General features: G+C 39.1%; 2 protein-coding genes across 3 annotated transcripts in view; one reads left to right on the top strand and one right to left on the bottom strand.

Moving 5' to 3' along the window:
* Positions 1–23,464, bottom strand: part of znhit1 (zinc finger, HIT-type containing 1) — a 299,763-nt gene that overhangs the window by 29,469 nt on the left and 246,830 nt on the right. The window lies entirely within an intron of this gene.
* Positions 1,247–6,942, top strand: LOC135748812 (uncharacterized). The gene is made up of 6 exons (XM_065267111.2): positions 1,247–1,385; positions 1,799–1,888; positions 2,584–2,740; positions 2,840–3,033; positions 3,126–3,153; positions 5,301–6,942. Exons 2-6 carry the CDS (start codon positions 1,871–1,873, stop codon positions 5,546–5,548), a joined length of 645 nt encoding a protein of 214 aa, XP_065123183.1. The 5' UTR covers positions 1,247–1,385; positions 1,799–1,870; the 3' UTR covers positions 5,549–6,942.

Below are 23,464 nucleotides of genomic sequence, written 5' to 3'. Positions count from 1 at the left end.
TATAAGTGTTTTAATGATTGTTTAACTGTAAGAAAGGCTTTGACAGAGATAGTTCCGTCTAGTAAACAACATGTGTCTCTGCAAATTAGGAAGTGCATAGAAAGTGCAACTCAGGTCAGCAGAAGTCCAAAAGAGCATTAAAATGTCACATTTTTTTACTAAAGAGGAAGTATGAAATGTTCTGCAAAGAGAATTGACCTTTCAAGCTATAAATATTGAGACAACCTAGAGGGGCTTTGAGCTTTGGGACAGAAATTTACTGTGATCATTGCTCCCAAGATCTTGTAAAATTATTGACCGTATTATCTTGATGTAAGGATGAGTCAAAAGGAATCTGATGCAAGTAAAATACAGCAAAAAGTAAAAAATGCGCAATACAGCAGACAGAGAGAGAGAAAAAAATCTTAAACAAGTCATAAAGGTCGCTGGATCTATTCTAGATGCAAGACACACCAACAAAGGCTTCAGGAGAGAAATCACAATAATCCAAATAGGAAAGTGGCGCTCAATAGTCCCAGTTCTCGAACTCACTGGTGTACTCCCTGAAGACAAGGGAAACCAATTAAATACTGAAACATCAAAATAGAGAAACAGTCCAAGAAAAGATGATCCACACAAGAAAATCCACCAGTAAATTCCACAATGATACAGTCCACAACGACAGGAAAACGGGTCACAGATCTGGTAATCACACAGGGTGTGGCTAAATCCTGAGAGCAAAACCAAACGTTGATACGACACAAATAATGATGTCGTTTGCTATGCAATGTTAGTGTGAGGAATTGTAACAGATGAACCCAAGCGCAGACAATGAGTTTCTGCCAAAATCAGTATTATACAGGTCAGTATTTGAAAGTAAATTCTTAATTTTACGCAAAATCCAATATCCGCTTTGTTATTCTGTCATATTTTCTTCCTTTTTTCCCAATACGCAATAAACGCCACTCCTCCTTTTCTACAGAATGCAATATATCTGCTCCACAAATTACAGCGCACCATTTCACGCAATGTAAACAAACAGTGGTGGCGCGTTGAGTACACGGAGTCCTAGTTTTCCTCATCTACTTTGTACTTCGTGATCAACAAACAAAAACAAAATAATACTTTAATAGCATTGATAAACCTGTGGTGGCTTTCTGTGACGGGAAAGAAATGTAAGACATATATCTAATAATGTACGTGAGAGGCACTCGGGAGACGATCGCTTGTTCTTCCGACAGCATCTAGCTTCACTCGTGCTAACACATTGACCCCAGTGGATCTTATGAAAACCTTTCCATAATTTTACTCAAAGTCAACGAGAATCACAGCTGATCGCTGTGAAAAATGTTAAGCGACGAGGTCAAGTATAACTGCAGCAATGACAGTGTTCCTAATATGACAAAGTAAGTGTTTTGATTAATGCCATTAATGTTTATTTTTTATCAGTGTGCAGTACATCTGTTCAACTAAATGAATATAAAATGGCAAAAATGAATGCACAATTATACATTGATTGAATAGATTTATAGAATTTTGACAAAAAAAAATATTTTTATTTTTTAAATTTATTGCATTTTGTTTTTATAATAAATCTTTAAAAATCAAGTTATGGATTTGAATTTTTTATGTTTTTATAACCTAAAGATGCTATATGTGAAAGTTTGTAACAGAAAAGAGTGGTTTTCATTGTCACTTTCTTGGTATAGAAAACACGTTTTTACCGAAATTTGTCTAAATGGATTTATTGCGTTTTGGAACCAAACTCTTCATTTGTATGTCACATAAAATGTTCTGGATGTATTTTTTTAATGAATAGTTTTAGAGCAAAGAAAGTGAAAGTGAAATTGCTTCCCTTCCTGATATACACCTTAACAAGCAGGCACAGAAGATGGCCGGGATGCACAAGGTAAGTCATTTATTTGTATTTCCTTCAGTCATTTTTAGGATTTTAAAATATCCCACTGGAAGACTTGTTAGGTGTATTTTTATATATTTGCGGTTGTTGTTGTGTAACAGCGTGTAACTTGCGCAATACACTACCGAATATCAACGCAGGCAACGAGTGTAGGCTATATGCACAATTCTCAAGCTGCTAATTCAACATGTAGTCCTCAGTATTTGCTCAGCTTTTTTCGAAAATTTCTATCAAATCAAACCATTTAAGCACTTTTTACAATATTATTTATACATTTCTATGTTTTTTTAAGAACTGTTAGGTCTGATTGTGCAGCAAATTATTTGGTCAGGTTTCTGATTGCCCTTAAAACCTCAAGCTGCTGTTATTATCCTGTTATTAACTGCATTTTATAAAGTAGCTTTCAAACCGAAGGCACATGAAATGTTGATTTTAGTGAACACAATGATTTCGCATTACACAGAAAAGCTGTGTCACCTTGCTTTCATTTTAAGCCAGATTGATCAGTTAGAAGATAACAGAAATACTATAGACACAGAGCACCTCCTAGTGGCGTTTTTTAAACATAAACATAAACATATTGCATTGCTTTACTGTAAAGGCCTAAGATAATTTAACCTTTTAGACTATATACAAGGTGGAAAAATGAAGTCATTCTACTGTTTTATTTTTTCTTTTGAACCCAGACAATGAAATCAATTGAAGCAGAATTCAAGGAAAAACTTAAAAAAAGAGGTTTGAAGCAAACAACCACTGATAAATGTAATGTCATGGTGGTTTTCTGCCCCATTGTTTCTCGTGCTGGAACAGACATAAGTGCTGCACTGAGTCAACTTGTTAATGGTAAAGGTCACTTGCATTGTTAAAAGCTATATTCATAATTAAACATTAACTTTATGACTCATTTATGATCCAGACTGCACTTCTTTCACTTTCTTTTAGTTTTCCAACTAGTCATCCTGGTTGTGCTCCATCACACGTTCGACCCAGATAAAACTATACCAGACAGCAACGCTGCTGTAAACAGAGAGGACACATTTGCAGTGGACTTTCTGTTCTATGAGGATACAGGATTACTGCAATGTCAGAAGAATGAAGAGGCATTTGAAACATTTGCAAAATACCTAAAATCCCAGGTAGGTCTATTGATCTCTAGTGAAATACCACAATTTTATTTGCATTGTGTCATTGTGAGTGCAGTTATATTCATATGTTACTTCCCTTTCAGAATATAACCTCATATGCATACTTCAATGGTAAGTTTATCAAGCTTTTTATATTTGAAAACACATCATTTTTATCAAACACTCATATATATTATTTAAAGATAACACTTTACAATAAGGTTGTTTTTGTTAACAATTAGTTAATGTAATATCTAACACAAACTATCAATTAACATTGCATACAGCATTTATTAATCTTAGTTCATGTTCATTTTAGCACTTACTAATACATTTATAAAATCAAATGTTGAAACTGTTAACATTAGTTAATGCACCATGTCATGGTGACCATGAACTAACATGAACAACTGCATTCACATAACAGTAACAAAGATTATAAATGCTGAAAACCTACATTGTTCAGTGTTATATTAGTGAATGCATTTACTAATGTTTACTAATGCAACCTTATTGTAAAGTGTTATCAATGATAAAGATCAATATATGAATTATAAGAAATAGTTACATTTGTAAAAAATGGATTGTGCTGGAATGGGCAGAATACCAGGAAAATTCACATTCATCCTCAGTCCAGAGCCAGACAGTAGGCTAGAGGTTAAAAACTTTAGCAATGATTAAGAAATGTTTAGCAGAGGTGGGAGTAAGTCACACATGTGCAAGTCACAAGTAAGTCTCAAGTCTTACCTTCAAGTCTCAAGCAAGTCCGAGTCATTTTTTGTGAGAGTCGAGTCAAGTCAAGTCAAGTCACTGCTTTATGTCAAGCAATTCAAGTCAAGTCGTAGCTTGAGTCAAGCAAGTCACTGACAAGTCATACAGATGTTTGATGAATAAACTAAATGTATATTAAACAAAGGTAAATCTACAGTAGTTATGGACTATGAGAGTTTTATTTGCAAAAAAAAATTATTAAAAGGTGCGCGCCTGCAACGACTGTATAATGGCTGAATATTCTAAAATAAGCAATAAAAACCTTTATTAAATAAAAGTGTGAATTTATCAGAAAACATTTTTTTCTTGTCAATGTTTTAGTACTATAAGTTATGTTTTATGTTAATATTATTCTGTTTATGTTGCGTATATTTCTAAGGTTGATTAATTTGATATATACTGAATAGTTAAATCTACAACAAAGTGTCATATATTTTTTTAAATAAATTGATATTTTTCTGATTCCATATTTATTTTAATAAGTCAGAAACGTCTCCGCTGTGTCCTGCTGACAGGCGCGGTGGGCGCGTGCAGCAGGTGACGCCAATTATGGGTCCTCCGAAGGTTAGACAGTCTCATTTCAGTTATCTCTTCGCGAACTTCTGAGGCTGCCACCTTGAAAGACAGAGTGCTCAAGGTCGCAGCCCTTGAATTGGGACACAGCTACTGTTACACATGCGTTTTCTCTTTTAGCGGTTTACTTTCTCTTAAGACCTAAATGGCCATATTTATGAGGATACTTGCAAAGGTGGGAATTTTGATGCATATGTGTATATAGGGCCAATAAGCGGCAAAAAATACTCACAAGCTTAATGAGCAGCGGATGCACGACTTGCACGCTCCTCTCACACAGAAACAGCGTGCGGTGCTTAAATATGTGAACAAATGTTACGTTTCGTGACCATGCATGCGCACAGCAAGTGACGTAGGCGCTTAATCTCGATAGAGACTATAGTCCAAAATCTCTGCTGGTTGACACTTCTACCAGTTTATCATACCTACCGGTAGAATACATAATTTTTTTTCTCAATAACATGAGTGCCTTGGATTATTGGATTATTTTTATCAACTTCTAACATGGCTAAGACGTTAGCTGAAAACAATGGAACAGACTTTGTTACTTACAGTGTTTTGTGTGATTTGTAGTGTCGAATGAAATTCGACGTGGTGCTGGTTGTACCGGATATATTGCGCGCTCTCCCTCTGCTTGCCTTCTGCGTCACATGGTTAGATTACGCTCTTGCGTGCATTTAAAGACAGATTTTTTTGTAAAAAAACAAGTTATTTCGAGTCATTTAACTCAAGTCTGAGTCAAGTCTCGAGTCATGAATGTCAAGTCAAAGTCAAGTCAAGTCTTTTTTAAATATTTGTCAAGCAAGTCTCAAGTCTCAAATTTGTGACTTAAGTCTGACTCTAGTAAAGTCATATGACTCGAGTCCCCCATCTCTGATGTTTAGGAAATTTAAACTAATTGTCATTTTATAATAATTGTATTTCCTTTTTTACAGACATTCATACAATTCCAGACGAATACACAGACGATGAAGAAAGACGATTAATCACTCCAGAACAATCCACTACACAGCGGTGGAAGTGTACGAAAACTGATTGGTTAATTGTGGGTTTGTTGTTGTTGTTGTTGTTTGTTTTACTGTGGAAGTGTACGAACACTGTTTGGTTAGTTCTGGGTTTGTTGTTGTTGTTGTTGTTTGTTGTACTGTATTTGTATCTCCGGAAGCAACCTGGGACAATGTAAGATGACTTGTCCTATTGAAAGGATTACCTGTGACATGGCTGCATGGGTCACTCAGTAGAACTTTACTTGTCAAACATATAATGAATGAGATATGCTGATCAAGAATATCAACTTATTAACTTTTCCAAATTCATCTGTATGCTTTTAATCATTAGAATTATTTGACCTGAAATAATTATGTAGTTTTGCTATGCAATGTTAGAGTCAAATGACTGCTGCATGTTAAGCTGTAAGCAGAGCAGCCAATAACTCCTCGAAAAGATGTCACTTCTGCAATTGAAACTGCAAACAATTATTCAGTAAAAGAACTTTGACTGGCTTCAACTTTGACTCCTAAGCTTTCTTCTCATACTGATTATGGGTCTTAACTGTAATATTCCCCTTACGCTAGACATCAAGTTTACATCAAGTTAAGCTGACTCAAAAGATCCCACCCCGATGTCTCTACAATGTTCTAATGCAGAGATATAAGCTTTGTTTATTCTGTTCCTCTGTTTGGTTGCTAGGGAGTGAATTGACATCTACCAGTGATTATACTCCAAACCACAAGTAAAAGACCACATTATGTTACTTTAGAGCAATTGTCAAAATAAAAGTGAAATTGCTTCCCTGCAGAGTTTTGCTTCAACCCTAATCAAACACACCTGATCCAGCTGCAAGGCCTGCATACTAGAAACTTTCAGGCAGTTGTGTTGAGGGAAGTTTCAGCTAAACTCTGTAGGAGACGGCCCTCCAGTTTTGTACTGCAATGGTGGACCAACTATATTTTATAAGTTATAACAACTCATATGTAGTTATAACAGCTAATCTCCAGTTAAGGTAAATAATAGTAAGTTAAAATGACTTGTAAATCTGAGTTGATTCAACAAAAAAATTTAAGGCAGCAAAGATTCTTTATTATTTTTTCCTGCGGAAGTGAATGGACCACCTGGGTGGTTGTCTGTATTAGGCCTATTTGTAGTCATGTGTTTGTGAACTGCTTTTGTGTACTCCCTCTTATTTAATTGTGTAATATATTCATTTTCATTTTCCTCTGCTTTACATGCATAAAGTTCAATAAAAATAAGTTTGAAGAAAAAAAGCTATTCTGTTTGGTTTTATGAGCTAATTTTTATAATTTGGTTAACATGCTTATGTATGTCATTGAGAAGAGGGGGAAATAGGAGATTAAAGATCAAAATAGGATATAATACTATAGCCATACCATTAGCCATCTTTAAATGGAGGTGTGCTTCCCTCAGTATATTTGTTACAGTACCTCAGAAAATTGTGAGATGGCTCTGTTGAGATAGAAACCTGGGTGGGACACAAAAAGGACAAATTGATCATGTAAGATGACTTCGTGGCTGCATGCATGGGTCACTTAATAAAACTTTACTTGTCAAGCAGAGAATTAATGAGATATTCAATGATTAAGATCAAGTTCTTAACTTTTTCAAATTCATCTACTGTATGCTTTTCACCATTAGAATTATTCAACCTGAAGTGATGTAAATTGCTATGCATAGATATTGCTTTGGATCAAATTACTGCTTCATGTTAAGCTGTAAGCAGAGCTGCCAATAACTCATCAAAAAGGTGTCACTTCATCAATTGAAACTGCAAACAATTATTCACTTAAATCTTGTTGACTGACTTCAACTTTGACTCCTAAGCTTTTTCTCATGCTTTTTATGGGTCTTAACAGTAACACTCCCCCGATAGACATCAAGGTTATTGTTTGTTAATGAATAGCTTAAGAGCAATCGTCAAAGAAATTGAAAGTAAAATTGCTTCACATTCCTGATACAGCTCTTTAAAAAGAAGGTAAAGACGATGGCCAGGGTAAGTCATTTATTTAAAAATTTCCTTCAGTCATTTTTAGGGTTTTAAAAATTCCACTGGAAGACTTTAAAATTTCATTTGTGAATGTGGTTTTGAGATTTAGGTGTATTTTCACATAGGCTACTAATCCTTGGAAATGTGCAGTTGTTGTTGCTGTATAACACTACCTAGGGAATATCAACACACGCAACAAGTGTAGGCTATACAGTATGCACAATTCTGTAAGCTCCTAATACAAGATGAAGTCCTCAGTATTTGCTCAGCTTTTTTTTTAATTTCAATCAAATCAAACCTTCTAAAAATGTATTTATATAGCGCTTTTTACAATGTTACATTATTTCAAAGAAGCTTTATATGAAAATATAAATAATAGAAACCGGTAAAATTAAATATAAAATGTGGCATATATTTAAGTTATTATAATTCAAAAAAAAGATGCGATAAAGATGTTTGTTTGGATGTAAAGGAAAGCTTATAGTGAAGGGTTATAATTTTCTATTGTTTTTTAAGAACTGTTAGGATTGATTGTGCAGCAAATTATTGATTTGGTCAGGTTTCTGATTGCACTTAAAACACCAAGCTGCTGTTATTATCCTGTAGTAACTGCATTTTATAAAGTAGCTTTCAAACCGAAGACAATGAATTCACATCACACATAAAAGCTGTGTCACCTTGCTTGTGTTTTAAGCCAGATTGATCAGTTAGGAGAAAACAAAAATACCATAGACACAGAGCATCCTAGTGGTCTTTTTTACATAAACATATTGCATTGCTTCACTGTTAAGGCCTAATATTATTTTACATTTACTGTAAGACAAAACAAGACTGGTGGAAATAATTTAAATATGTTGTCATTCTACTGTATCTTTTCTATTTTAAACCCAGAAAATGAAATCCATTGAAGAAGAATTTGAGAAAAATCTAAAAAAAAGACATCTGACGCAAACAACCATTGATAAATGTGATGTCATACTGGTTTTCTGCCCCATTGTTTCTCGTGCTGGAACAGACATAAGTGCTGCACTGAGTCAACTTGATAATGGTAAAGGTCACTTTCATTGTTAAAAGCTATAATCATAATTAAACATTAACTTTATGATTCATTTATGGTCCAGTTTGCACTTCTTTCACTTTCTTTTAGTTTTCAAACTAGTCATCCTGATGGTACTCCATCACACTTTCGAGCCAAATAAAACTATACCAGACAGCAACGCTGCTGTAAACAGGGAGAACACATTTGCAGTGGACTTTCTGTTCTATGAGGATACAGGATTACTGCAATGTCAGAGAAATAAAGATGCATTTGAAACAATTGCAAAATACCTAAAATCCCAGGTAGGTCTATTGATCTCTAGTGAAATACCACAATTTTATTTGCATTGTGTCATGGTGAGTGCGGTTATATTCACATGTTACTTCCCTTTCAGAATTTAACCTCATATGCATACTTCAACTGTAAGTTTATCAAGCTTTTTATACTTTAATACACATCATTTTCATCAAACACTGGTGTATATAAACACTTTACAGTAAGGTTGTATTTGTTAACCATTGGCTAATGCAATATCTAACACGAACTATCAATGAACAATACATACAGCATTTATTAATCTTATGTTAATTTTAGCACTTACTAATACATTTATAAAATCGACCGTTAAAACTGTAAACATTATAGTGAATGCACCATGTTATGGTGGACCATGAACTAACATGAACAATTGTATTGACATAACAGTAACAAAGATTAATAAATCCTGAAAACAACATTGTTGATTGTAATGTTAGTTAATGCATTTACTAATGTTTACTAACGTTATTGCAAAGTGTTGATCAATATATGAATTATAAGTAATAGTTACATCTGTAAAAAACTGGAATGTGCTGGAATGGGCAGAATACCAGGAAAATTCACATTCATCCTCAGTCCTGGATCCAGACAGTAGAGGTTCAAAACTTTAGCAACGATTAAGAGATGTTTAGGAAATTTAAACTAATTGTCATTTTATAATAATTGTTTTTCCATTTTTTTACAGACATTCATGCAAGTCCACTTCAATCCACAGACCATGAAGATAGCCTATTAATCGATTTAGAACCACCCACTCCGTGTTGGAGGTGCATAATTGTTTGGTTAGTTGGGGTTTGTCGTGGTTGTGTTGTTGTTGTTGTTGTTGTTGTTTTTGTTGTTGTTGTTGTTGTTGTTGTTGCTGTACTTGTGTCTCAATTGACATATATACCTGGGACAAATTGTACGAACATTACTTGTTGACATTGATCATGTAAGATGACTTGTCCTATTGAAATGATTATCTGTAACATGCCTGCATGGGTCACTCAGTAGAACTGAACTTGTCAAACATATAATGAATGAGATATGCTGATCAAGAATATCAACTTATTAACTTTTCCAAATTCATCTGTATGCTTTTAACCATTAGAATGATTTGAAATGAAATAATGATGTAGTTTGCTGTACAATGTTAAAGTCAAATGACTGCTGCATGTTAAGCTGTAAGCAGAGCAGCCAATAAATCATTGAAAATATGTCACTTCTGCAATTGAAACTGCAATAATTCAGTAAAATTTATTTGACTGATTTCAATTTTGACTCCTGGACTTTTTTCTCATACTGTCTATGGGTCTTAATTGTAACATTCCCCAAATGCTAGACATCAAGTTTATCACTTTAAAAAGTCTTCTGAGATTTAATAAAATATTGTTGTTTTTTTATGACAAATAACTTGTTTATCATTTAAAAGTTGCTTTGGGAGAGTCTTAATAAATAACACTTATCCTCAATAAAAAGATGGCAACAGATTACAAGAAATGTTAGTAAATAAATACAACAACATTTACATTTTATTATTTGTGAGCCTATATGTCTTTTTAAATAGCAATAAAAATAATTTACTAGAGCTGGGCATAGATTAATCTAGATTAATCTCATACAAAATAAAAGTAATTTATTGTATAACATATGAGTTTGTGCTGTGTGTAATTATTATTTATATATAAATGCACACACATTCATGTATGTATTTTAGAAACATTTACATGTGTATATATATTTATTTATATATTCTATATTATATATAAATAAAAACGATATTTAAATAAAACATTTCTTAAATGTATATATATGTATGTGTGTTTGTTTAAATATACATAATATTTAAACACATCACAAACCCATATATTATGCAAAAAAATTACTTTTATTTTGTATAAGATTAATCTAGATTAATCTATGCCCAGCCCTATTATACGATTAAAACTTTTACTAAAATGTATTTTTTGTGTGTAACGTTATATTATTTGTTTATGTCACATAAAATGTTCTCGATATATTTTTTAACGAATAGCTTTAGAGCAATGGTCAAAGAAAGTGAAAGTGAAAGTGAAAGTGAAATTGCTTCCCTTCCTGATACAGCTCCTCAACAAACAGGCAGAGAAGATGGCCGGGGTCCACGGGGTAAGTCATTTATTTGTATTTCCTTCAGTCATTTTCAGGATTTTAAAATATTCCCCTGGAAGACTTTACATTTTCATTTGTGAATGTGGTTTGGAGATGTTGTATGGAGGTGTATGTTCATATTGTATACCCTGGATATGTGCGGTTGTTGCTGTGTAATTGCGCAATACACTACAGTAGGCCTACGTAGGAAATATCAACGCAGGCAATGAGTGTAGGATATATGCACAATTCTCAAGATGCTAATTCAAAATGCAGTCCTCAGTATTTGCTCAGCTTTTTTCAAAAATTTCAATCAAATCAAACCATTTAAAATGTATTTATATAGCGGTTTTTACAATATTATTTATACATTTCTATGGTTTTTTTTAAGAACTGTTAGGTCTGATTGCGCAGCAAATTATTGATTTGGTCAGGTTTCTGATTGCACTTAAAACACCAAGCTGCTGTTATTAACTGCATTTAATAAAGGAGCTTAAAAACTCCAACCGAAGACAATGAATTCACATTAAACATAAAAGCTGTGTCACCTTGCTTTCGTTTTAAGCCAGATTGATCAGTTAGGAGAAAATAGACATTCTATAGACACAGAGCACCTCCTAGTGGCGTTTTTTTTAAATAAACATACTGCATTGCTTCACTGTTAAAGCCTAAGACTATTTAATCTTTTTAGACAAACTATAGCCTATATATACAAGACTGGTGGAAAAAAAGACATTCTACTGTTTTTTTTCTCTCTTTTAAACCCAGAATATGGAATCAATTAAAGCAGAATTCAAGGAAAAACTTAAAAATAGAGGTTTGAAGCAAACAACCATTGATGAATGTGATGACATACTGGTTTTCTGCCCCATTGTTTCTCGTGCTGGAACAGACATAAGTGATGCACTGAGTCAACTTGATAATGGTAAAGGTTACTTGCATTGTTAAAAATTAATTCATAATTAAACATTAACTTTATGATTCATTTATAAACCAGACTGCACTTCTCTCACTTTTTTTAGTTGACAAACCAGTCATCCTGGTGGTGATCCATCAAACGTTCGACCCAGATAAAACTATACTAGACAGCAACACTGCTGTAAACAGGATGAAAACATTTGCAGTGGACTTTCTGTTTTATGAGGATAAAGGATTTCTGCAATGTCAGAAGAATGAAGAGGCATTTGAAACAATAAAAAAACACATACAATTATTTAAAGGTAACACGCTACACTTAAGATACACTACTACAAGGTTGTATTTGTTAACAATTAGTTAATGCAATATCTAACACAAACTATCAATTACCAGTGCATATAGCATTTATTAATCTTAGTTCATGTTCATTTTTTGCATTTACTAATACATTTATAAAACCCAACGTGAAACTGTTAACATTATAGTTAATTCACCATGTTATGGTGACCATGAACTAAAATGAACAACTGTATTGACATAACAGTAAAAAAGATTAAAAAACGCTGCAAACGACATTGTTCATTGTTATGTTAGTGAATGCATTTACTAATGTTCACTAATGCAACTTTATTGTAAAGTGTTATCAATTATAATGATCAATATATGAATTATAAGTAATGGTTACATTTGTAAAAAATGGAATGTGCTGGAATGGGCAGAATACCAGGAAAATCCACATTCATCCTCAGTCCATAATCCAGACAGTAGAGGTTCAAAACTTTAGCAATTAAGAGATGTTTGGGAAATTAAGCGTATTGTCATTTTATAATAATTTTATTTCTGTTTTTTATAGGCATTGATGAAAGAACATGGAACACGAAAATAATAATTATTGGTTTGGTTCTGAGTGGCTTTGTTCTTGCTGGTGTTGGTTTTGGACTGTATTGGTATTTTGCTGGGAGACAGTGATCATGTAAGATGACTTGTCCTATTGAAATGATTATCTGTAACATGGCTGCATGGGTCACTCAGTAGAACTGAACTTGTCAAACATATAATGAATGAGATATGCTGATCAAGAATATCAACTTATTAACTTTTCCAAATTCATCTGTATGCTTTTAATCATTAGAATGATTTGACCTGAAATAATGATGTAGTTTGCTGTACAATGTTAGAGTCAAATTACTGCTGCATAAGCTGTCAGCAGAGCAGCTAATAACTCATTGAAAAGGAATCACTTCTGCAATTGAAACTGCAAACAATTATTCAGTAAAACTTCTTTGATTTCAACTTTGACTCCTGGTCTTTTTTCTCATCCTGTCTATGGGTCTTAACTGTAACATCAAGTTTATCACTTTAAAAAGTTTTTTTGTGATTTATTACCCATACTAAAATATTGTTGGCTCTTATGACAAATAGCTTGTTTATCATTTAAATGTTGCTTTGGGAGAGTCGTAATAAAAAACACTAATCTAACTACTCTATCAATAAAATGATGGTAAATAATGTTAGTAAAAAAATAAAAAAATATTTGAATTGTATTATTTATAAGTTTAAAAATACATTTTTAAATAGTAATAAAAATAATTTACTATATGATTAAACTACTAAACTACTATACTAAAATGTATTTTCTTTAGTGTGTAACGGCATGTATTATTTACACATAAAGTACTCCATGTATTTTTATAAATGAATAGATTAGAGCAGTGGTAACCAACGCTTTGTCTGGAGATCTACCCCCCTGCTGAGTTTAGATCCAACCTGGCTTCAGCACACCTGCCGTTGTTTTTTATGTAGCTGTGAAAAGCTTGATAAGTAGGTTCAGGTGTGTTTGATTGTTGTTGGAGGTGAACTCTGCAGGACGCAACGTGCCCCCTTAATCTTATGGTCAAACTTCTTATTAAAAGTAAAAAAATATTACGTACACTTTCTCACTTTCATTACGTATGAACATTCTTGCTCTCTCTTGCAAGTGCCCTCTTCAGTAGTATTTGACCACAGAAAACGTACTACTGATTTCTACAACAGTAACTTAAAAAACAATATTTAAAATTTAAATCAGATCATTTAACGCATTGTTACATTAAACATAATAATATAAAACATAATTATATGAAACAAAATAATATTTAGAATAAAACTTCACCAAAATAGCCCCTGTATTCCCTTCTTAGACTTACCTAATTATTTATTCAAATACAACAGCCAATGGCAAGTCTCCAGCAGCATAGGCTACCCATATTTGTATCAGCCATTCTGTTTATTAAAATAAGAGTTTGGTTGTAGTGGTACATAGTAGATATAAATGATTTAAGATGGTTACAGTAAGCATACAGTATTGCAGGTTTATATGTCACTCGTTATTCCTTTGGCGTTTTTTATATATTTTTTTAACTGTAGTAAAACGCTTAGGTTACTCATGTAACCCCGGTTCCCTGAAATAACGGGAACGAAGCATTGCGTCAGTTTGCTGACGCTATGGGGGAAACTCCTGTTTACTCCGTGATTGAAGCCTATTGGTTAACGTCTGTAGAAAATACAGACCAATGACGTTTGAGCCCGCGCGGGGGCGTGGCACACGTCCCTATATAAGCCGGTGAAATACGTCAAGAGCTCATTATTATTCGACTGAAGCGCGCAGCCGAATAACACTCGCTGCGTAGACGTTTGTAGCACGGCCAGCGACGCAATGCTTCGTTCCCGTTATTTCAGGGAACCGGGGTTACATGAGTAACCTAAGCGTTCCCTTTCAATACGGTTCACTTCGCATTGCGTCAGTTTGCTGACGCTATGGGGGAACGTAATCCCATCCCGCCGTGCATACACAACGGACTGAGGTGCCCTTACCGGAGAGACACTGCATGTGGCCCTAACCCAGCATATACATAGCTCTAGCGAGCGCAAGTGTAAGCACCATATATGAGACAGTAATACGCATACAGTGAAGTTTCTAAACGCACCATGATGCATATACAATAGAGCACGAGACGGCGGGTTCCCTGAGCGCGCCGCGAGCTGTGCATGATTTATTAATAGGTAGCCATGACGGTGAGCTAGCAACGCACCGTGAAGGCATACAGAAACGCAATCGCGTGAATCATTAAGCCGATAAGACCTGTGCTTGTAAGGCAGGGACATCCAGGCTATAAAATCTGACAAACGTAGACGGCGAGGACCAGCCGGCCGCGTTACAAATGTCAACGATAGAAATCCCCGTAGACCAAGCCCAAGATGAAGCCATACCCCTCGTGGAGTGAGCTTTTAAACCAACTGGACAATGTTCATTCAGGGAGGCGTAAGCCAAAGCAATGGCTTCGACGATCCATTTAGATAGCCTCTGTTTAGTGAGCGGCATACCTAAGGAATGTTGTGCGAAGCTTACGAACAGCTGATCTGACTTGCGGTATGAGGCAGAACGGTCCGTGTATATCCTTAACGCTCTGACGGGGCAGAGCGTGTTCGGGGTTTGTTCGCCGTCCGCCGTTGGAAGGGCGAGAAGTGAAACCACCTGAACTCTAAATGGCGTGGTCAAAACTTTAGGAATGTATCCCGCTCTCGGTCTAAGGATCACTTTGCTATCGTTAGGACCGAATTCCAGACACGACGGGTCAATTGAAAACGCGTGTAAATCGCCCACTCGTTTAACCGATGCCAACGCCAGGAGGAGAGCGGTTTTAAACGAGAGAGCGCGCAGGTCAGCCTGCTCGAGGGGCTCGAAAGGGGGACCGCGCAGCGCTTTCAGGACCGTGGACAGATCCCAAGACGGGACCGTGTTAGGTCGCGGTGGGTGTAGTCTGCGAGCGCCTCTAAGGAATTTAATGATTAGATCATGTTTTCCCACGGTGCGACCGGCGATAAGGGCGTGATTCGCCGTTATCGCCGCCACATACACTTTAAGCGTCGAGGGCGCGCGACCGCTGTCCAGAATTTCCTGCAGAAAGGAGAGAATATGCTCCACTTCACAGGTGTTTGGGTTTAAGTCTTTCGTCGTGCACCAATCAGAAAAAATAGACCACTTTTGAGCGTAAAGGCGCCTGGTAGATGGGGCCCTAGCTTCAGTTAGAGTATTTAACACTCGTCCTGAAAGGCGTGAAGGTTGCCGTTCAGAGACCAAACGTGTAGATTCCATAGCTCCGGCTGTGGATGCCATATCGTCCCTCTCGCCTGAGATAGGAGGTCTTTCCTCAGCGGTACTGGCCATGGTGCTGATGTTTTCAGCTGCCATAGGTCGGGGAGCCACGGTTGATTGTGCCAAAACGGAGCGACCAAAATTATCGCGCATTTCGTCTCTCTTATCCTCTGAAGGACCTGTGGTAACAGGGCCACCGGAGGAAAAGCATACAGAAGACACGCCGGCCATGCTTGCGACAGGGCATCGTGATGTCTCGAGAAGAAGATCGGGCAATGCGCGTTCTCGTCTGATGCAAACAGATCGATCTCCGCCCGGCCGAAGACGGTCCATATTCTCTCGACCGTCTGAGGATGCAGTCTCCATTCTCCCGGCGGCGGACCGTTGCGCGAGAGAATGTCTGCACCCGTATTGGCTACACCCGGTACGTGAGTCGCTTTTAACGAACGTACGTTCGCGTGAGCCCATAATAAAAGCCGTTTCGCCAGCCTGGATAGGGAGCGAGATCTCAGCCCTCCTTGGTGGTTTATGAACGAAACCACCGTCATACTGTCCGACCGCACTAGAACGTGTTGATGTTGGAGTTTCGGTCGAAAGTGTCGTAGCGCTAAGATAACCGCCCACATCTCGAGGTGGTTGATATGTAGCTGAGACAACTGGTTGTTCCACGCACCGAAGGCGAGCTCGCCGTCGCAGTGAGCGCCCCAACCCGTCGCAGACGCATCCGTAGTCACCACTTTCCTCCTGCTCACGGAGCCGAGCTCCGTGCCCGAGAGGAAAAGGTGAGGGGATGTCCATATCGAAAGCGCTTTCACGCAGCTGTACGTGATTTTGATTAATAAGCGGCCCGACAACCAAGCACGGGGCGGAACTTTCGCTTTCAACCAAAACTGAAGCGGCCTCATGAACAGCATTCCCAACGGTATTAGTGGGGATGCTGCTGCCATCAGACCCAGCATTTTCTGGAATCGTTTGAGAGGGAGATGTGAACCCGCTTTGAACGATGCCGCCTCGCGTCTGACCGTGAGCGCGCGTTCCTGTGTAAGCCATGCCCGCATCTTTAATGAGTCGAGCGTCGTGCCTAAGAACGTGATTCGCTGCGTGGGGGTGAGCAAACTCTTCTGGAGGTTGATTTTGAACCCCAAATTCTCCAAATGCTGGAGTACAACGGTCTTGTGCGCAGTAATTTCCCTCTCTGACTGTGCCAGAATAAGCCAATCGTCGAGGTAATTCAATATGCGGATGCCGCTCTGTCTGAGAGGGGCGAGAGCCGCATCCGCACATTTGGTAAATGTGCGTGGTGCCAGAGATAATCCGAAGGGCAGAACTTTGTACTGGTATGCTGTCCCGTCGAACGCGAATCTTAGGAACGGCCTGTGACGTGGCGCTATCGGAATGTGAAAGTAAGCGTCTTTCAGATCCACTGATATGAACCAATCGCCCGGTCGAATTAACGCCATGATTCGTCTGGCTGTAAGCATTTTGAACGGCCGTTTGGCAAGAGCGCGATTCAAAACGCGTAGATCCAATATCGGTCTGAGGCCGCCGTCTTTCTTTGGAACGAGAAAATAACGACTGTAAAAGCCTGATTCGCTTTGATCCGCCGGGACCGTCTCTATCGCGTCTTTTAGTAATAAAGAACGCACCTCTTCCCTGAGGATCTGTATACGATCGTCTGGGACAGTGGTGTAGAGAACGCCGCGAAACCGGGGTGGTCTCCGGGCGAATTGAAGTGAATAACCGTGTTGGATTACGTTTAGAATCCAGCCCGGCATACCGGGGGTGGATTGCCAAACGTGAAATTTGACGGCGAGCGTCGATATGCTTATGGACGTTAAGCCGTGTGTGTGTGTTTGTGTGTACAGAGGAGGAAATTTGCTCTTTTTGTGAAAAGGTAAAAATTTGTGTTTCGCTGTTACAGCGAGGGTGTGTCCAGCGCCCGAGGGGACTGAAACACGCAGAACTTTCGAGGGCGGGCCGGCCGAAGCGGGACCAGAGCCTCTTTTCCTCCTCAGACGCTCTTCAGGGAGGCGGTGCCGGCGTCGGGTCCAGCGTAATCCTAGGACGGGGACCGCGGCGTCGAGGCGGGCCAGCCGGTCGTGCAGGACGCTGGCGCTTGACCTCCGGTTCAGCTCTCGGCTGGGGCTGAGCTGGTGCTGGCTTAGGGTGTTGAGTTGGCGGCGGTTTTGGGCGGCCGGTCTCAGACGCTGAGGCAGATCGTTTCGGTAGAAAATGCCGCATAGCCTGCGACGATTTCTGTGCCTCAGTGAAGCGCTGGGTGAACCCCTCCACAGCGGAGCCGAAGAGCCCCGACGGTGACACGGGCGAGTCAAGAAGGGCAACCCGGTCCGTGTCCTTGATTTCCGTCAAGTTCAGCCACAGATGTCTCTCCAGAACAACCAGGCTGGCCATGGCTCTTCCTACAGCCTGAGTGGCGACTTTAGTGGCGCGAAGGGCCAGATCAGTCGCGCTGCGCAGGTTTTGAAAGGTCGACGGGTCCGGACCTGACTCGTCCATGTCACGGAGGAGTTTTGCCTGGTATACCTGCAGTACCGCCATCGTATGGAGAGCGGATGCAGCGTGTCCGTCGGCGGCGTAGGATTTCGACGCCAGGGTCGATGTCAGGCGACAGGGCTTCGACGGATGGTTCAACTTAGCCCTCCATCCGCCGGCTGAAGACGGGCAGAGATGGGCGGCGACAGTTTCCTCGAGCGGCGGCATCTTAGAGTAGCCGTGTTCGTCGGCGCCGTCCACTACGGAGAGGACGTGGGAGACGGCGCTCTGGGCTCGGGTGGAGTGGGGAGCACGCCAGGATTTGGTGAGCTCCTGGTGAACCTCAGGGAAAAACGGCGCCTGCCGTTGGCGGGATGATTGACGGCGCCCGGGCTGCAGAAACCACTCGTCCAACCGGCTGAGTTGAGGCTCTGACGGCGGCGACCACTTGATATTGAGCTCCGCCGTAGCTTGCGTCAAGATGCGGATGAGCTCAGAGTCGTGAGGACGCGACTCGGTAGGTTCATCGGCGGCGGCTGCGTGGGCGTCGTCATCCGAAGCCGCCCAATCCTCCAACTCCTCAGAGGATGACATCATCTCCAAGTTGTCACCGGACCCAAAGGAAACCATGCCGCTAGCACTCGGCAGGGGGCGTAAGTCCTCACGGGCGAAGGTGACAGGATGACGGCGGGGAGACAGAGCACGCGGGGGATGAGCCGGCGTGGACTCGGTCTCAGGGCGTCTTCCAGCTTCACGGCTCCGCTGCTGTTTAGGCGGGAGAGCACGGGAAGCCTTCCGTTTAAAGATCTCGAGGCGGGAGCGCAGCACCGCGATAGGAAGGAGCTCGCAGTGGGCGCAGCCCGCCTCAGTGAGTACGGCCTCGGCGTGGGCAGGACCCAGACAGATGACGCACTCTTTGTGGAAATCCTCCACGGGCAAAGGGGCTCGGCAGGAGCCGCAATGCCGAAGCGACATTATCTCAACGCGCTTCTGCTCTTTTAGATACTCTTGTAGGCTCACCGGAAAGCGGCAGGGGAACACGCTGGTGTGTTGTAGTCCGCTGCAGTGCTTGGATCGACGGCGAGTAAGGGCTTCTTCTTCGGAGCAGCGAGAAGGTTCGCGCTGAAGGAGAAAAGTAATGAGCTCTTGACGTATTTCACCGGCTTATATAGGGACGTGTGCCACGCCCCCGCGCGGGCTCAAACGTCATTGGTCTGTATTTTCTACAGACGTTAACCAATAGGCTTCAATCACGGAGTAAACAGGAGTTTCCCCCATAGCGTCAGCAAACTGACGCAATGCGAAGTGAACCGTATTGAAAGGGAACCATGGTTAATTTTCGTAAGGGGAAGCTGGTTATTGTTGGGTATTGTGCCATCATCAGCTCATTTCTGAGAAAAAATCAAGCGCAAAAATCAACTATAGAGGAAAGATTGAGTTCTTATGAGATTTTACTCCTGTGACCCGCTTTAAGGTGAGCACACTTTTATATGCTACAGATCATGTTTGTTTTATTGCTAACGTTACCCGGTATGTATTCATACATAATAGTATGTAGTTTTGTTGTCCTCAACCTTGACTGGACTTGTATTTGTCTATTTCAAATGAGTTTGTTCAGTCTGTGGACGTTTATTTTAATCCGATGGCTGGCATTTGTAGGCTGCATACGTCATCAAGACAGATTATTAACAATTATAAATTTGACTATTATTCGTAGTTTTTCGTAAATTGTTGTAATATGCTTATGACTCAGTTAACTTAAATAAACCAGGCTTGTTTACGTATGAAACCTGCATATGTGACCTGAAGAGGCTGCCTTCGGATTGAGAAACGGGCAGTTTCTCACTTTATGAAGTGTGCCCCCTCATGAAAACAAAATGCCCCCCCCTTCTGTATGTTCTGGCAACGACCCTGAAAGTAGATCTCCAGGAAGTGTGTTGTTGCTTTACCAATACCTTCCCTTCCCCTAAATTTTTGCGCTAACCTTCGCTTTTGCGCGTGTAGGGGTACGGCATCCCATTACTTTAGGGAGCAAGACGGAGTGCTGTTTTCCCCTTAGAATCAAACCTCAAAATGTAGTCAGGACTGATGCAGGCTTAAAGACGCCGCTGGAAAAGAACAACTATATTTTCGCAAATAAGCATATTAAAATTCTGGAAATTGTTGGAATATGTTAGTTTGAACACGAGTTTTGTGAAGTTTAGAACACTAATGTTAGAAAATATTTCACAAAGCTATCTGACGATGTCTCCAAACTGCTTTGAGAGAGTCTGTCCATCATCTGATCTGGGAAGTTTTGTCAATATTCAGGATGTCTGTTCCAGTGTTCACATGAACACTTATAACCCGGGCTTATTGAGAGTTCAATCATATTAATAATAATCACGCTGCATGTGACGTAGGTGAGCACGTTCGGTTCGCTACTTTTCATATAGTGGTGTCCTATTTCATAGGGAAAGATTTGAACCCCCACCAACACACCTACAACACACAACTGGCAAAACAGTTAATTTTATCCTCAAAATCACACATTGTAAACTAAACTCTCACCCTGTTTACAAAAACACTGTAAACATGTCTCAAAAATAACTAGTTATACCAAATCACCAACACGTGTTCTCTTCCAACAAGAAACATTTAGTCAACCATAACACAATGTCATGAAAAACACAAACATAAGATGGAAAAACAAAAACTGCATAAGTTTATGTGTAAGTCTGTCCTTATACAATAGATAGTAGATTGTATTGAATATAGAGTTTTGCACTACAGTTTCTTTTGAAAACTTGTTTATATTTTTGTTTAGTTGGGTTTAGTAAATGCATGCCTTATGTTTGTTTTGCAGCAGAAATTCAAGACAAAAATGAATCATTTATCTTAGAGTACGGATTATGAAAAAAAGTAGACAGAATTGCTGCAGTAAAGACTTTACAGTATTTACAACAGGACATCACACTTTATTGGCCTTAAATACAAATATGCGTCAAAAATCCAGTCCTTCCAAGTGTCACAGGTCAGAGCGGACCACAGACTGTGTGCGTCTCGCTCCTTACCAAGTTACACCTCGAGGAGGTCCCAAAAGCACCCCAATGACCAAACAACGAGAGATAAGTATATTTAAACAACAAGCTTTATTTAAATGATTTAAAAGGTAATAGGGAGTGGGGAAAGGGAATCTAAAATTATCGCTTCTCGCCCTCAGGGGGAATACTACGGGGCCAAGGACGTTGGAGGGGAGAAGCCTTCTCTTCGGGAACAGGGGACAACAGGGCAAGGGCCGGGCGGAGCTCCTTCGTCCACGGCCCACCTCCTGTGTACAAGGACTTCCCGTGGCGCGCCTCGTTACTCCTGAGGGCAGAATAAACACAATGTGAGTTCTTCGTTGGACAAAACTCGCACAACGCCTTCCTTCTAGGTGCCTGGATCAGATGGAGTGGATTTAGCAAAGACTCGAGGCAAAGTACAAATCTCTTTCTCACCAGGTCGCTGGAATGGGTCACGGGACTTCGACTTTAGTCCGCACACAGGTAAGTATGGTCTTTCTTTGCAGGTCTCCTAGAGCGGGGGAGGGGTCGTTGCGGAGCAGTTAGCTTTAGCTCGTGATAAGGTAAGTATCTTCCTTTCTATACAGGTCTTCTAGGGCTGGGGATCATTGCTGGGTAAGTTAGCTTTAGCTCGTGATAGGTGAGTATCTTCCTTCCTATACAGGCCATCTAGGGCTGGGGATCGTTGCTTGGCAGTGTTGGGCAAGTTACTTCCAAAGTGTAATACATTATATATTACAAATTACTGTAATTTGAGAGTAATTAGTTACATTACAATATTACTGACTCTGAACTGTAATGAGTTACACTACTTTTGCGTTACTTTTGAGTTACTTTCATCAAAATAACAGAAGTATGACTAGGAATTATAAAATGTTAAAATGTAGTTTATTGCTGCTTATAAATCTAGAAGTTATGTGTTGGCCCTCGAGCTTTGAATAGGCACAGTGAAGACTTATGGCAAAAAACAGTAACAATGACTGTCAGAGTCATAAACATGGACAAATGATCTGGTAAAAGTCTGGTAAATGATGGTACACATACCAAACACAATAAAGCTAGAGCCCACTATAATGCAACCTATAGACTAATAACATGGCAAGACACGCAACCTCTTTTCATTTCTATTCTTTAATTCACTATTAATTCAGATTCACAGCACAAACCTGCCATGCACTGGGTTGACACAACTTATCAAAAAGTGCTATTGGAGGATCAGGCCTCAAGGAATACAGCTCATTTCAGTACAATATAAGGATTACATGTAGGTTAACATATAATTGCTTAATAAAACACAGACAAACAGAGGAACACTGCTTTTTGCCAAACAATGAATATAGGCTCCCATACAAAGGCTGGTAAAAACTTTAACCAGTGATGTTTAAATGTACTATTTAAATAACCATGTTTAAGTCTACATTAATGTTATGTTGTAGTTTAGGTTGCTGTTTGTAATAAAACTGTAGATAGCATAGGAATAGCCTAGCAATCTATTATGTATTTGGACTGTAACCAGGGTTCTAAATTAACATTTTTGATCACCAGCCAATGTGGCTGGTAACTTTCTAAAGTTACCAGCCAATTAGCATTTCCACTAGCCAAATTTTTTCCGGTGAAAAAAAAATTATGAATGCATTTGATAATTTTATTAACATTGTTAGTATGAAAAACACACATAAAGTGAGGCTTCTCCAAGCAAGGCTCTCTTCAATACGACCTGTCTTGGCAGTTTTAATTAACGTTAGACTCTCTGATGACTTTGGGCACTCTCATGGTCCTTTAGCCCTACTGCCTCAACTTTAAAATTATTTGTTCCCACCACATTGTTCGTTTCGGTTTTTTCTTTCACGTACATGCATATTTTCAACATTATACAATGATAGCAATGATTAATAACTTATTTTTACAAGTATATTTGTACAATATTTTAAGAAACCAGTCATTTTATGACTGCTATACTAAAATAATCTCAGTCATAGTTACTGCTAACTGTTTATGTATGTCCTAGTTAAACATTAGTAAACTAAATATTAATTTCATACGTG

Source organism: Paramisgurnus dabryanus, chromosome 5, assembly GCF_030506205.2.
Source record: "Paramisgurnus dabryanus chromosome 5, PD_genome_1.1, whole genome shotgun sequence".
Classification (NCBI taxonomy): domain Eukaryota; kingdom Metazoa; phylum Chordata; class Actinopteri; order Cypriniformes; family Cobitidae; genus Paramisgurnus; species Paramisgurnus dabryanus.
The sequence above is the reverse complement of the archived record's forward strand: the minus strand, read 5'-3'. Positions and strand labels throughout refer to the sequence as shown.

Coding starts and splice junctions, on each gene's coding strand:
- LOC135748812 (XM_065267111.2), top strand. Junction 2,741..2,839: donor ACTGAGTCAACTTGTTAATG/GTAAAGGTCACT, acceptor ACTTTCTTTTAG/TTTTCCAACTAGTCATCCTG. Junction 3,154..5,300: donor CTCATATGCATACTTCAATG/GTAAGTTTATCA, acceptor CCTTTTTTACAG/ACATTCATACAATTCCAGAC.